General features: G+C 42.1%; 1 protein-coding gene across 3 annotated transcripts in view; it reads right to left on the bottom strand.

The window, feature by feature from the left end:
- Positions 1-9,021: 9,021 nt before the first annotated feature.
- The window catches only part of GLDC (glycine decarboxylase), a 148,131-nt gene continuing 141,127 nt past the window's right edge, over positions 9,022-16,025 (bottom strand). For all 3 annotated transcript variants that reach the window (XM_034988007.1, XM_034988009.1, XM_034988008.1), the window contains 3 exons: positions 13,006-13,178; positions 11,256-11,336; positions 9,022-9,724 (listed from right to left, as the gene is read on the bottom strand). In XM_034988007.1, coding sequence (XP_034843898.1) covers positions 9,581-9,724; positions 11,256-11,336; positions 13,006-13,178 — 398 coding nt within the window. In that variant the 3' untranslated portion in view covers positions 9,022-9,580. The remainder of the gene's footprint in view (positions 9,725-11,255; positions 11,337-13,005; positions 13,179-16,025) is intronic.

Below are 16,025 nucleotides of genomic sequence, written 5' to 3'. Positions count from 1 at the left end.
ACCCTTCAAATACCTTTTCTGATCTATTTTCCATGTGTTTATTATTTTTGTTAGAACTCTTTAAGACCTGAGGGCGCCTGGGTGGCTCAGATGGTTAAGTATCTGCCTTCAGCTCAGGTCATGATCCCAGGGTCCTGGGATCGGGTTCTGCATCAGGCTCCCTGCTCGGTACAGAGCCTGCTTCTCCCTCTCCCTCTGCCATGCCCCTGCTTGTGCTCTTCTGTCTATCTCTCTGTCAAATAAATAAATAAAATCTTTAAAAAAAAACCTCTTTAAGACCTGAGTTGTTTTTTAAAATGTGTGACTTACTGATTTACTGACAAGTTTTGCCTATTTCTTTGCTATTTCTTGTTGAATACTTAAAGATGTTTTTGTATCATCCAGTGAATGTCTATTTTCAGTAAATTTTCTCAATCTTTGCATGTCCTCTTTATTTTTCACACTGTTAGAAAAATTGGTTTGGTTTAGATCTAGGTTGCTAGTTATCTTTCTTCAGCATCTTATAGACATTCCATTGTGTTCTGACATTTCTTCTTGATGAAAACAGTTGGATGTCAATTTGTCATTGTTTTGAAGGATGTAGCTTCTCTATAGCTTGAGTTTCACTGAAATCCATCTAGATGTGGATTAGTTTTTATTTACTTGTATTGGGACTCATTGTATACCTTTAAATTGGGAATGCATGTCTTCATTCTGGCAATTTTTTACTTTCTCCTAAAAACGTGCTTTTCCTGTTTCCTCTGTCTCCTTCTTGATCTGCTTTACCTTAACATCTCTTACATTTTTCATCTCTTTACTCTCTGCTATATTCTAGGTGATTGCTTATATCTTTCTTATAATTCACTGAATTTTCTTTTTTAGTCTAGCCTACTGTTTAACCATCTAAATAAGTTATATTTGATTTTTAAGAACTATTTTCTTGTAATTTTGTTTTCACATTTATCTATTCTTGTTTCATAATCTCCTCATTTGTGGATTTTAGTCCTTGTGTTTTCTCTTTGAGCATTTAAAACATATTTATTTCAAAGTTGTTTTCTTTCTGTCATTTCCAGTTCCTTAAGTAAGAATTCTGCCATTTGTTAGTACTTAACGTTGAATTTCATTATGTTTTGTAAATTTGTGAGCTCATCTTCTGTGGCATTTTCTTCTCAGAGAGTTTTCCTTATGGCTTATTTCTGTGTGCAGTCACTTCCTTTGGAGAAATTTTTAGATTTGTTTCTTCTAGGGCCCTTATAGGTTTCCTGAAACTGAACCAGTTGTTATGTGAATTTTATTGAATCTTTGTTTCCACCCATGGCCTCGGATGGAAAGCTTGTTTCCTGCTATGACCTCCGGCCAGTAGATCCTGATATTTCAGTTCTCCTATTGGAACAGGCTTCCCCAGTTTTGAACATGCCTCATTTCTGCTCCTTACTATCTATTATAAATACAGCCTTGATTCCTAACATTCGTTCCCTGGCATTACTGAAACCCCAATCCTAAGACACACATCTAGTCCAGCCTCCTCCATGGCCCAGATGGTTTCAGGCCCTATGGGTTCCCTCTTCATTTCTGCCACCTGGAGGTTTCCTTTTTCTTCCTCGATTACCAGTTCTTATTTTCCTGTTTTTGTTTGTTTTTAATTGGGTGGAAGAAGAGTATTTTCCCAACCTGTCCATTTGCAGCAGGGATGGTAACAGTTCCCACATCTGTGGAGTCTGTGTCCAAAAAGAAGAGTGCTGTCAGCATTTTTCATACATCACTTCTCATACACACTTTGTGAGGTAAATGGCATTATGTCCATTTTACAGACAAGGTAAAGTGATTTCAGAGAGTTACTCACCCTAAGTCACAGGTAGTTAGCAGCAGATAGAATTTAAACTCTATTTAAAGGCTATGTGTTACTTTCTACTACTTTTTCTGCATCACTGTTTATTTACTACAGTATTTACTTTTAATTTACACCACATCCTTTTGCCCTTTGAAAACCAGGTTTGGACACTATCTTAAAGAGAACTTATGTCCAACCTGACAATTTCATCTAAAAATATCCAAATGGTTATTGCCTGGTGCATATTTCTTTTAGAGTCTCTTCTCATTTTCATACTATAAGAACCTTGGGTTTCATTCTTAAAGGCAACTAATTTCTGGGAAATACTGAAATTGTCTTAAGAACTATACTCAGCCTGTTTAACTGTGGCACCTTTCACCATCTCCTCATGCTTAGGAGCATTAGATTTCAGATTAACAGCAATTTTCTGAATGGCAGGTACTGTCCCACGCTAAAGCCTGTCTTTTCGACAAAGTACAGAAAAAGTGCTGACCTCCACAATCCACCTCCTCCCTCCCAACGTGGCTGGCACCACATACTATACTCACTCCTTTGCTATTTGCAAGTTTATTTAACAGCCTACCCAGCTGTCTCTTTCCATGGAAAGTATTTTCCTCATTGTCTTTTGGAATGCATTTCAAGCAGCTTCTTTTAACCAATAAAGATATTTAGTTTTTCTATTTTGGGAAACTTTAATATTCCTCTGTAGTTCACGTTGGATAGAATGTCTTGAACATAAGCAAGTTATTTTTTTCTTTCCATTCTTTATGCCCAGACTTTAAAAAAAGATCTGTTTGCATCTAATTCTGCTTTGGCTGCTCCTACTGCAGCGTGTAGCCGTTTTGTATCAAGTTCCCAGTGGCAGCACTGTTGGGGGAAAGTCTGCATGTTTTTGGGATGACTGACATCACTCCTGGTGCTGTTGGATCACACCCTTTTTTCTGGAAATTTATAACTTTGGCTGTTACTTAAAGCACTTAAATCTTCAGAATCTCACCAAGTTGGTTTTTTTTTTTTTTTTCCAAATGATCTTCAGAAGTTCCGTTACAGACCTGCCACACCCTGATTGATAACACTTTTATTGGTAAGGTTAAAGCACAGTGCAACAAACAGATCAAAAGTACACTAAAATTTCTCTGCATTGGTTCTGAAAACCCTAGGCCTCAATAAGAGAGGTCCAGACACCCAGAGAGTCAGATAGGTCCATTAAAAAAATCTGTACTTGATTTTTTTCAACCCTCCATCAATTCTGTTGAATTTAGAAGAAATTACAGGCAATCTCCAACTTGCATTTTAGAAGCTAATTTGTAAAAAAAATGATGGCCATGATCTTTGACTCGATGTAGGTTGAAAATGCAATAATCTCATTTGTATGAATTTGTACAAATATTACCTATAGGAGCAATGATACAGAGGAAAGGGGTAGGTTCCCAGGTTAGCGTATAAAAGCCTATTAAACCATAATTTAGCAACACTGTTTTTATGGAAAAGGTATCCCTTACCAGTCCCAGGCACCAGAGTCCATCCCCGTCCCAAAATGACTACATTTTTCAAAATTTGGGGATGGGTGATCTGAGAGCACAGATTGTAACTTCTTTAATATCAGAGACTTCTCTCCATCCCCAATGAGTTGTATGTATGAAAGGTGGGGAGGAGCTATGGGAAAAGCCCTAGATGAGAAGAACAACATATACAAAATTGGGTGGCTGGAGCTTGGCAAGGTAAAGCAACAATGGGGAGGCACCCCTGAGCTGGAAGGACTCCAGGGCATGAGGAGGGAGGAGGGGAGGATAAGATCGGGCATTCAGTGAAGCAAGCAATGAGAACTGCATATGAACAGGAGCAGGAAGAAAAGAGCCACAGTAGGAAAAGCACATCATACTCTGATGTATATAAACACACTACACAAATCATGCATATCAGGGTACCTGTATATGTAGACAGTTGGTAATGAACAAGTGGGTCTTCCAGCACCTCAGCCTCCCATTCTGGGTTACTGCAATGGTCCTGGGAAGTTTCCACCAGCCCTCTCCTCAGGGCTTTGCTGCAACCTGGGCTCAGTTTTCAATTTTGCAGACATTCTAACCCAAGGGCATTGCCTTCCCTGCCTCCCACTTCTGTACCTACGGCCTCAGATTTAGGCTCCCTTAGCTCAACAATCTGGCTGCCTAGTTGGTTTCCAAAAAAGACTTTCCCTTCCAACCATGGGCTTCTCTCTCTACCCCTTTACCAAGAGGCCACCCTGCTGTTGACCTAAGCCCCTCCCAGAATTGCACTCAACATCCTTTTTAACCATCCCCCTTCCCCATTCTCATCTTGCTCCCTGTCCTCTTCCTAATTTGGTGGAGTCCTCTCTCACTTTCTGACCCATGCCTTATTTCTCATGCTCTTGACTCCTTTCTCTTACTTGACACTGTGGAGATCCTTCTCCCATCTCTCCTATCCCACCACTTTCTGACTCTTCTGTCTGGTCATTGAGCTGATGATATTCTTTCTCTTTCCACATCTTAATCCTTTCCTTCTCCCCATCCTTACCAGAGGCCCTTCCTATCTCCTCCCCCATTTCCTTCTTGCATCTTTCTCCCACTTTCTATCCTACTCTGTGCCTTCTTGTCCTCCATTACAGATCCTTCCATCTCTTCCTGACCCAAGGACCTCCACCCACCCCATTTCTTTTCTCCTTTTCTTTTAACTCAAAGCCCTTCACCTGAGTCAGGGTCCCTTTCTTCTCTGGACCCTATTTTCATTCCCTGTGATCTTGACTCTAGGCTAAAACCCCTCCTCACCATTCCTAACTCCTAGAAGTCCCACACCTCTCCCCAACCTCAACTTTTATTCCTCATCTTCTCTTTCCCCTATCCAGGGATTCAGCTCTTTACATATGAAAATAACCAAATGCTGGGGCGCCTGGGTGGCTCAGTCGTTAAGCGTCTGCCTTCGGCTCAGGTCATGATCCCAGGGTCCTGGGATCGAGTCCCACATGGGGCTCCTTGCTCAGTGAGGAGCCTGCTTCTCCCTCTCCCTCTGCTGCTCCCCCTGCTTATGCTCTTTCTCTCTGACAAATAAAAATCTTAAAAAAAAAAAAATTCCTTGATTCTGGATGCAATGCTGGTAGGAACAAGCCTACCAGATGAGAAGCGTGGCCAAAGCGCTGGTTTGCTTCTACTCCTGAATAGCCTCCTCCTGCCATAGGATCCTCAATGAAAGCAAGGGAAAGAGGGATTTTTTTCGAAATGGTAAGATTTGCACAAAAAATGCAAGGCTAGGGGCGCCTGGGTGGCTCAGTTGTTGGGCATCTGCCTTCGGCTCAGGTCATCATCCCAGGGTCCTGGGATCGAGTCCCGCATCGGGCTCCCTGCTCCACGGGAAGCCTGCTTCTCCCTCTCCTGCTCCCCCTGCTTGTGTTCCCTCTCTCGCTGTGTCTCTGTCAAATAAATAAATAAAATCTTTAAAAAATTTTAAAAATTAAAAAAAAAAAATGCAAGGCTGACAAAGTCCAGCCTCTTACCCACCTTCACCCTCCCAAAACCCATCCTTTACTGTTTGAAATGTGAACAAAGAAGGCTGAGAAGTAGTACCTGGAACATGTTAGAAATGCAGATTCTCTGGCTCTGCCTAAGAACTGTATCAAACTCTGAGGCCAGGGCCTAACAAGCCCTCCTAGTAGTCCGTACACACTAAGGTTTGAAAATTACTGCCCTAGGACACATACCTGACCTTGGCCAATTAAAAACCCTACTAAACATTCTGACCCAGAGCCCTGTGAACCTCTAAAAGTGCTAACACCTCAGCTCCCAAACTACTTGTCCCAGATGGCTTCTTGTACCCAAAAGTGGTACCTACATCCTTTATTTGGATGATAGGCACCAGTTTTGTCATTGGAAAACTTGGTCCCTGTATTTATATAGAGGTTTCATGGGGTTTCCACACTGGGCCCTTGCCCTCTATCATACACAGCAGCAAGGCAATGATTGTTCCAACGGTGGCCAGCCCCAGGGCTGGGAGAAGGCAGAGGGCAGTGCCCCATTTATATGAAGTCTGTGCATGTCTACCTCAGATCCTCATCTTCAAAACTGCTCAAAAGGCACATTCGACACAACACTGTATAAGTATTTAATGCTATTGAACTGAATAATTTTAAATGGTAAATTTTATGTATATTTTACCACAATAAAAAAGAGCTGGGGCTGGGGGGGGGCGGGACGGGCATCCTGTACAAAGCCTGTGTGCCTTGTCTTTAAGGCCTGGCATTTTGTACTTTAACAACTACTTGCAGTAGGTATTACAGCAGGAAATACTGGTTTCCATGACAGTGCCCCTCTTTAAGATGAAAGATCATTCCTTTACTCAATTCCTATTTCCTGCGGTTGAACATACCCTCTGTGGAAGACCCTGGCTCAGCACTGGGAATCCAATGATGAATGAGATATGGTCCCCGCTCTCAGGGAACTTAGTCTGGTGAAGCAGAAGAAAACCAAGGAAACAGGGAAACAGGGTAATTACTAATTGTGCTAAGGGTAAAGGCAAGCAAGCTGAATGCCAAGATACAAAATAATAGCACATTTCACAGACGTGTGGAAGACCTTTTTCTTTTTTTTCTAAATGAATTCTTGATTTCTCCACAGAATCCCTAAGCGTAACAGCCCCTTCCTGTTGAAAGTGGGGCAGGTTTTGGTGTGAACCAGTTAGCCCCTGGGAGGGCTCAGAAATTGATTCCCACCAGTCCTCATCCCTAAACTATTCAGGATTTGCTCTTTCCTGAAGCTCCTCTTCTATTTAGATCCAAGATTTTTTTAAGATTTTATCCATTTATTTGAGACAACACAAGCAGGGACGAGGATCAGAGGGAGAGGGAGAAGCAGACTCCCCACTGAGCCACTGAGTGGGGAGCCAGATATGGGGCTCGATCCCAGGACCCTAAGATCATGACCCCAACCAGAGGCAGCTGCTTAACCAACTGAGCCACCCAGGGCCCCCTAGATCCAGGATTTTTTTTTTTTTTAAGATTTTATTTATTTATTTGCCAGAGGGAGAGAGAGGGAGAGTACAAGCAGGGGGAGTGGCAGGCAGAGGGCGAAGCAGGCTCCCTGCCAAGCAAGGAGCCCAATGTGGAACTCGATCCCAGGACCCTGAGATCATGACCTGAGCTGAAGGCAGATGTTTAACTATCTGAGCCACCCAGGTGCCCCGATCCAGGATATTCTTAAACATGCTTGTTTTTTTGGGGGGGGAGAGGGGTGTGGTAAACAACAAAGCATAAAAATAGATCCAGGGCATTCTTCCAAAGATGCTGCAGACTCCAGGCCTAGGACATCAGGTCATTTGATCGAGTGGCCTCCGTTTCTTTATCTGGAAAACGGGACTAAGCTACCACTCATCCTGCTAACTATAGGTTTTGGGTTAAGCAAATAAGATGAGAGAGGAAAGTGATCTTTCTGAACCATCTATCAAGGACGGAGCGCTTTACCAGCATCAAGTCATTTTCAAGAACACAGCAGCATGACGAACAACGACAGATAACTTCCTGGGCACACAAGGCTGTAGTTGTTCGAAAAGGACCAGCCTGGACTCAGACCCATCCAGATTCGCAGCTGGGCGCAGGTGAGAGTGAGGAACCGTCAGTGCCTGGCCTCCAAGTCCAGGCAGAAGCCAGAAGTGGCAGGGCGACCCGTGTTTCTGAGGTAACGCGACTGGCCTGGGCTCACCTTGGTTTCCACGGTAGGCCCTTACCTGTAGCTGACCCATTCCTTGAAGCAGGCCAGGAACGCCGGTTTGGCCTGCCACACGTATGAAACCTGGTTCCGCTTGCTCATAGCTACTCTGGGGGTGGGGGGTGGGGGACTGTGGAAGACCTTCTTGAGGAAATGCTAAAATGAACAAACAGGAGCCAGTAAAGCAAAGGGAGCAGGGGAGAGTGCTCCAGGTGGAGGACACCACTCAGGCAAAGACCCAGAGGTAGGAAAGATGTGCACAAGCATCAGGTGAACATACGAGCAACTTAATAGTGAAGGACAATTTGAATATTTAATCACCTGCATTTGCCCCTGATATACTTTACAGTGAAAAGAAAAGAGCTGCTGTTCACCTTTGATGATTTGTTTCCATATGCTGTCCTTCCTCCGAAGGGACTATTCCATACCCTGAGGGCTAGTCTGTGTTGAGAGCCTGGTTTCCAGCTCAGGGAGGCAGATCTCCAGGGATATAGTGACCGTGGCAGTGTGGTAACCTGTTTTGACCAGCTGCCACTGGAGTTCTGCAGCCTGGGTTCAAATTCAGGTTCTCCCTTGAATCAGCTGTGTGACCTTGGGCATCTCGCCATACCCTCTTGTGTAAAAGTGGACTGTTGTGAGGTTCCAATGAGATAGTACATTTTAAACACTTCGAATAGTACCTAACCCCAGAGAAGAACTCAATAAATATTAACCATTTAATTATAATGTAAAAACAAACAAACATGGATCCCATCATTTCTCTACTGCTTAGTTAGGCTGAAATAAATTGTTCTACAAACATTTGAAGTGTGAGAATAAGTGAACCGCTTGCAGAGCATTCAATAGAGTACTAAGACCTTTCTTCAGTTGACTATCATAATAGCTTGAATAATGGCTGATTGAGTAAGCTGCCATGCAAAGAACCAAGTAATCGAACAAGTGCTCACAATCAGGGAAGAAAATCTGAAGCATTTGCTGTATCTAGGGGAAAGTTATTTTGTGGCAGCCAGGCTAGTTGCCTACCTGAAACCCATATCCCCCCTTTTATTTATCTAACAAACTCCTGACTTCCTCTGGGGCACTAACATACCCAGGTAGAAGTGGCAATGTGAAACAATTCTGGCCAAAAGCAAGCAGAAGTTACTGGGTGGAGTCTCTGGGAAGCATTTCAAAAGAAGTCAATGTGGATGGAATTTGCCTTTTTTCTTTGTTTTTTCTCCCTTTTTCCTATCTAGAATGGTTATGTGATGTCAATATGCAGGAGCCATCTTAAGACTATGAGGATGAAGATTACATACAAAGGAAGGCACAACAGAAAGACTGAGGAACACTAGACCTTGGCTTATTATCTCTGGACTTAGTGTCTAATGAGAAAAACTGCTAGACAAAACTGATTAATGTAAAAATGGCTATTGGGTTGGGTATTCTCATTGCCCTTCAAATCTCTCTGAACTTAGGCTATGTGGAAATAAGCATGAAAAATGGACCAAGAAGGCATTCTTCAAATTGAAATGCTTTTATTAGAATACTAATAATTGCAGATAAAAGGAAACCACACACATGGGAAAGGGAAAACACTCAGAAATGCTATTACAGATTAGGCAAATTAGAGAAAAATTTTCTTCAATGTATAGAAAATGTAAACATTTGCCCTGGGATTCCTCACAGATAGCACAGTCCACAAGGACTTATTTGGACCAAGAATCTACCGGAGTCTACAATATAACCTCTATAATGTCTCTGAACTTCCTACATTGAAAGTTAAAAGTTCCTAGCACACCCAAAATTTTCTATGAAAAAAAACTAAATGGTTCCTAATCCAGGCAACTGGAACATCAACTGCTACATGTGGAAGCAGGCACTGAGGCATGTTGGTCTTCCAACGAGTTTCCACTCACTATGCTAATAGTATTTACATTTACCTTGACAGAGATTACAAAAATATACACGGTATATAAAACCCCAAGTTGAGTCTGGGATGGGAAATTATATAGTTCTTGCTCATCAAATGCTCCAGAGAAAGACATCAAGTCAGTCGCTTGAACTTAGGGAGACAGGACTAAGAAGAGGCCCTCTTCTGTTCAGAAAATGGGGACTCATAAACGTCCATGGGTGGGCAGGTACAAACCAGGTGCTGGTCTCCATAGATGTCATCAATCCGGGCAATGGTTGGCCAGAATTTGTTCTCTGGTTTCACAAAGGGCTGCAAGGGACAAAAGATGGAAATGTTCTGGGGTATTCTGAAACATTTCTCTTGGGGAAAGAGGAGACTGCAGTGATATCCCACAGCCTAACCCCAATAAGTGCCCTAAAGTAGAAGAAGGTAAAACCGACACTCCTATTTTTTATTGCAGCTTTATTTATGGTAGCCAAAATATGGAAGTAACCCGTGTCCAACAGATGATAAAGATGTGTATGTATATGTATGTATACACACATGTGTGTGCACACATATACACTGGACTATCACTCAGCCATGAAAAAGAATGAGATCTTGCCATTTACGACAACATGGGTGGACCTAGAGAGTATTATGCTAAGTGAAATACATCAAACAGAGAAAGACAAATACCATATGATTTCACTTACATGGATCTAAAAACACAGAAAAAAGAAACAGACCCATAAATACAGAGAACTGATAGTTGCCAGAGGGGAGAGTGTGGGGGATGGGCAAAATGGGTAAAGGGGAATGGGAAATACAGGCTTCCAAGTATGGAAGGGGTAAGTCAGGGGGATAAAAGGTACCACATAGGAAATAGAGTCAATGTATTGTAATAGCATTTGTTATGGTGACAGATGGTAGCTACACTTGTGGTGAGCATAGCATAATGTATCAAGTTGTCAAATCACTATGTGGTATACCTGAAACTAATGTAACATTATGTGTCAACTATATTCCAATACAAAAAAAAGTTATAAGCCACCCCTTCATTATTGTCCCCCCAAATCCAACTTTTGACTCTTGTCTCCACCCTGCCAGACTATGGAGTACCTTTTTCACGTAAGACTCAGAAAGGAAACAAAGACTGTATTTGGTGCATTTGGGGCAACAGTAGAAATTTGACAGGGACTCCTATTTGGTCTTCCTCCACTGTGTACCCAGTGGATTCCCAAGCCTATGGCTGACACTCTGACCTCAGAGCCCTGAAAGCCAAAGCCTGTGCTCTGCATCACTTGTCATGACCTATTTAGGAAAGTGTCCCACATAGGGGTGCCTAGGTGGCTCAATGGGTTAAGCATCCAACTCTTGATTTCAGCTCAGGTCATGATCTCAGGGTCATGAGATTGAACTCCATGCTGCTTGTACCTCTCCCTCTGCTCCTCCCCCCACCCCCCACAAAAGCTCTCTCTTTCTCACTCACTCCAGTAAATAAATAAATAAAATCTATATTTAAAAAAAAAGTGTCCCGGGGCGCCTGGGTGGCTCAGTGGTGGAGCATCTGCCTTCGGCTCAGGTCATGATCCCAGGGTCCTGGGATCGAGCCCCACATTGGCGCTCTGCTCAGCAGGAAGCCTGCTTCTCCCTCTCCCACTCCCCCTGCTTGTGTTCCCTCTCTCGCTGTGTCTCTGTCAAATAAATAAATAAAATCTTTAAAAAAAAAAAAAGCGTCCCACATAGAGTTACTATAATGAGGCTGCAAGGACGGGAGCCCCATCAGATGGGTGATGGCCCCTCATATGCACATGAACACTCTACTACCCGGCACAGGCAGCTTCAGAGGAGAACTTACAAGTGGGAAAGCTGCCACCTCTCTGGAATAAGGCCGATCCCAGTGGGAGGATGTGACACAGGTCAGGGAATGTGGAGACATCTGAAACACACAGATGGGAAAGGGATCAGAGAGAATACTGCCTTCTCCTCCTGTGCTTTGTTCAGCCAGTGAGCTGATGGAAGCCCAGGGACACAGCGTGGTTGTTTTGTTTAATTTCAACTTAAGGGGGAGAAAATGTTGATAGGAAACTTTATTGTGAAATATTTCAAATATCAGAAAGTTATGGTAATATATTAGAACATCTACCACCCAACCAACATAAATCAACATTTTGTCATATTTGCTTAATCTTTTAAAATAAACATCGCAGAGGGGCACCTGGGTGGCTCCATTAGTTAAGTGTCCGACTCATGGTTTTGGCTCAGGTCATGATCTCAGGGTCCTGGGACTGAGCCCTGTGCCAGGCTCCATGCTTAGCCAGGAGTCGGCTTGAGATTCTCCCTCTCCCTCTGCCCCTCCCCACCCCAACTTGTGCTCACTGTCTCTCTCAAAATAAAGAAGTCTTAAAAATAAATAAATAAATAAAACAGGGGTGCCTGGGTGGCTCAGTCGGATGAGCATCTGCCTTTGGCTCAGGTCATGATCCTGGGGTCCTGGGTTGCTCCAAGGGGAGCCTGCTTTTCCCTCTGCCCGCCCCCTCTCCCTGCTTGGGCTCTTTCTCTGTGTCAAATAAAATGAATAAAACAATGTTGCAGATACATCTGAAGCTGCCTATATATCCCCTCCATCTCATCTCTTACCCTACTCTCTGGTGATAACCACTATCATGAATTTGGTGTTCACCATGCTGATTGTTTTTATACTATTACTGCATATATGCATAAACAGCATATAGCATAGTTGGGCACATTTTAAAATCTTATCATCCTGTATTATTCTCCACTTGTTTTTGTAACTTAGTATTATGTTCTTTAGATGTCTATTGCCATTTTTAAAAATGGCCTAAATCCTTAAAGAATCAGCAGTATCCACAGAAAAGAGAAATAATAATAAGCAAGATGCCTTCTCCTGCCAGTCACTGGCCTGGGTACTCCACCTTCAGCTGGGCACCTTGGAACTTGCCTGAGCTTCCCCAAGCATCTCAGACTTGTTCTCTGGCTTGGGGCCATAATAGTGCAACCACAGTCTTCACAGTATTTTCAATTCATGACCCCCCCCCCCCCAGCTTAATAATGCCTGGACCTAATGAGAGACTTAGAGCTCACAATAAACATGTTTCAGATTTTCTCCAAAAATAGGCCATAACATTATAAAAGGCCAAGTACCAGTTAGTTGTTCTAAGAGATAACTACTCCAATATAAGAACTTGTCTTTATCCAGAGTTTGTGAGGTAAATAATCTCACTAGAGTGCATCAAACAGAGACATAGAATAAGAATAAGACTCCCCAAATAGATAGCTCTTAGCCTCTGCTCCCTCCTTTGGCAACCAGTCGGGTGCACGTGGGAGGTATACCTCCCACAATGACAAAACAATTACATAAACAAAATTAAAACATATCTCAAAACATCCACTTTATACTTGAGTAACTGCTACTATGTTGTTCAAGAAGATCTAAATTTGCAAGCAATGAATTTGTTCAGAAGAATGGTCTTAATCTAGGCAAGAATAATCTCACCTTCTGATGGGAGTTCAGGGGTTGCTGGCACCCTGTCCATACCCAGTCTTCTCTATGGGACATTTCGGATAGAGTACCAGCGCCTACACACCTTCAGTGGATTGACCCTGGGGTCAATGCGGCCCTCCTCGATGTCAGCAATTTCCTGCCGAATGCTGATCATGGCATCACAGAATCTATCCAGCTCTGCCTTGTCTTCTGACTCAGTGGGCTCAACCATGAGAGTCCCTGCCACCGGCCAGGACATGGTAGGGGCATGAAAACCTGCAAAGCAGATAGGGGGTCTTGTGTCACTAACCTTGACCTCCCCAATTTAGAAGAGACCCTCCCCGTTGTGTCAAGGAAATCACTGGATGAATGTGCCTAGTATATAATTTGCATATATATATGGATTCATCTCAGCACTGTTTATGCAAGAAAAAAGAAAAACTTAGGAAATAAACTAACATCCAACAACAGAGGATCAGTTAAGCAAGTTTTACAGACACTTCAAATGTATGTAAATTTATATTTGCTAAATTGGGTAAACATTAAAAAATATTAAATCAAAAAAGCAAGCTACATAATAATGATATTCCATTTTTATTTAAAAAAATGTGACAAAGTGTTTATGTATATATATCTTATGAAGGAAGACACTTTGAAGAATAAATACTAAAATTTTAACATGGGTTATCACCAAAGTATGAGACTAAGATTTTATTTCACTTTGATTTTGTTTTAGAATCTATAATGCTTGTGTTTTACTTGCAATTAAGAGAAATTGAAATATCATAGCCTATCACAAGTTAAATAACAAGATAGCAACCATAAGCCTGAAGTGAGTGTTACTGTCCCCATTTTATAGAGGAGGAAACTGAGCCTTGACCATGGAAAGCCTTTTGTCTTTACACTGAATACAGGCTGAAGGTATTTCTGTTTCCAAAAGTTTTCATATGTAAAATGACACATGCTTGAGAGAGATTTCCTGGACAAAAGCCAAAAACAACCTTTTCCCACTTCTTACCCTTTTTCTATGAAACTGTGAAATGATGACGAACAGCCCCAAAATTGATATATCTGTCAGTTAAGTTTAAATGGGTCCCAAATTCTGATCTGCATAAATCACATGGCGTGCTTTAGGGTCGTGCCTGTGTGCTTTAAGGGATTGTCTCCTCAACATGTTATAAACATTTTCAAACAGTATATTGAAAAGACTATAGAGTGAAGACCCATACACTGTTCACCTAGATTCTACAATGATGCTCTGTTTGCTTAATCACATATCTATTCATCCTTCCATCTTATTTTTGATGCATTTCAAAGTATGCTTCAGTCATCAGTACACTTCTCCCTTAAATAGTTCAGCATGCATATTATTAACTAGAATTCAATATCTCTTCACATGTATTTGTGATAAAATTTACATAGAGCAAAATGCACAGTTTTGACAAATACATAGAACTATGTCACTCAAACCAGAAAAGAATATTAAAAAAAAAAAAAAAAAAACAAGCTAATCTCATTACCCATTAAGTCCAACCTCAATTCCATGTGTGAGCAAATTCAGCCCAACATATTCTGCTGTAGTGGTTCCCATATCTTAAAACCATCAGTTGTCTTAGGAACACAGATTCTTGGATCTTCACCCTGATTCAGAAGTCCAAAGTAAGGCTCAGAAAGCTATGAGTCTTAAAAACTCTCCCTGTGACTCTTATCACTCACTAAGTTTGGAAACCTCTGCCCTAAGGCAGTGTGCCCCACATCAGGCTGTTAGGACTCATCTGCGGGATGCTTGTTAAATATACAGGTTAGGAGGCTTCTCCCCTGGAAACTTTGATTCAGTAGGTGTGATTAAGAATCTGTGTTGTCATTCTCAATTGCTATTTTGGGGGTTTTTGGGGGTGGTTTTTGTTTTGTTTTTGTGTGTGTGTTTTTACTTAGCCATTCATTCATTCATTCTCTCACATTTTTTTCAAGTGTATTTATTTAAGTAATCTCTACACCCAGTGTGGAGCTCGAACTCACGACCCTGAGGTCAAGAGTCGCGTGCTCCGCAGCCAGGCAGCCAGGCACCCCATTCTCTCATTTACTAAACATGTAAGTTCTGAGGTGCTTACTAAGTGCTAGGCACCTGTACAATTCTAGACTTGGGGCAAGTGTGGCAATCACCCTATCAAACACCAAAATAATGTCAAGTTTGGAGACAGACCAAGACTTGGAAATACTGGGTCGTGACTTGCACTACAACTCCCTCCTAGCCCGTCCTCTCCCTCCCTGCAAATGCTGCCGCTGCCACACATGTGATGCGGACAACACATCTCAGAAGCGAAGCTAGAGCCCACCTGAATCTCCATCACTCAGCCATTAGCCAGGAGGCCGAGTCAGGTCACGGGAGCAACCAAGAGATTTGGAGGGAGTAACTGCTAATTTCATTAATGAAAACTTTCTCTGGCTTTCCCATTTAGTATAACTCTGCCTAATAAGATCATGCATCCAGGAGAGGAATGAGCCACACATGTGGGACTCCCATTATGATGCAGTCATTAAATTACTGAAGCTTTCACTTTCCTTATTAAGAGAAGTTATTCAAATTATTAAAACTCAGATAGGACTCCACACCCACTGAAAGGCAAAGTTCTCCCCACCTTAGCCTTTCTGAGAATTGAAGCGTCTTTGATATTATTGATAATGTCATTAAAGCATGTATTTCAATAAGGACTGTGCTGAATGAACATCCACTAATTCATAAGGGCCTGTGTCTTTCAAAATTCTTCCAGGAAAACTGCACTGTCTTTATGAAACCATATTCCTGTGGTGGAGGAAATTCTTCCTAAGGTGAAGGAAGCCTATTCCTTCATCTATAGAAGCAGCTGAAATAGCTATGCCATGACTGAGGTGCTTATAAAACTCAAATGCCATTGGTCTTGAACACTTCTACAGGTTACCTGCTCTACTTCCTTCACCATTACACCAATTGATCTCTTCATGGACTCCTTTGTTTACCAAGAGTGGAACAGTAGTAAGAATTTATCAGAAACATAGACAAGACAACACCAAAAAACAAACAAAAACCCACAAAACCCAAATAATCCAATTAAAAGTGGGCAGAAGACATGAACAGACATTTCT

The sequence above is a fragment of the Mirounga leonina genome, unplaced genomic scaffold, assembly GCF_011800145.1.
Source record: "Mirounga leonina isolate KUSES-001 unplaced genomic scaffold, KU_Mleo_1.0 Mir_447, whole genome shotgun sequence".
In the NCBI taxonomy this organism is placed as follows: Eukaryota; Metazoa; Chordata; class Mammalia; order Carnivora; family Phocidae; genus Mirounga; species Mirounga leonina.
The sequence above is the reverse complement of the archived record's forward strand: the minus strand, read 5'-3'. Positions and strand labels throughout refer to the sequence as shown.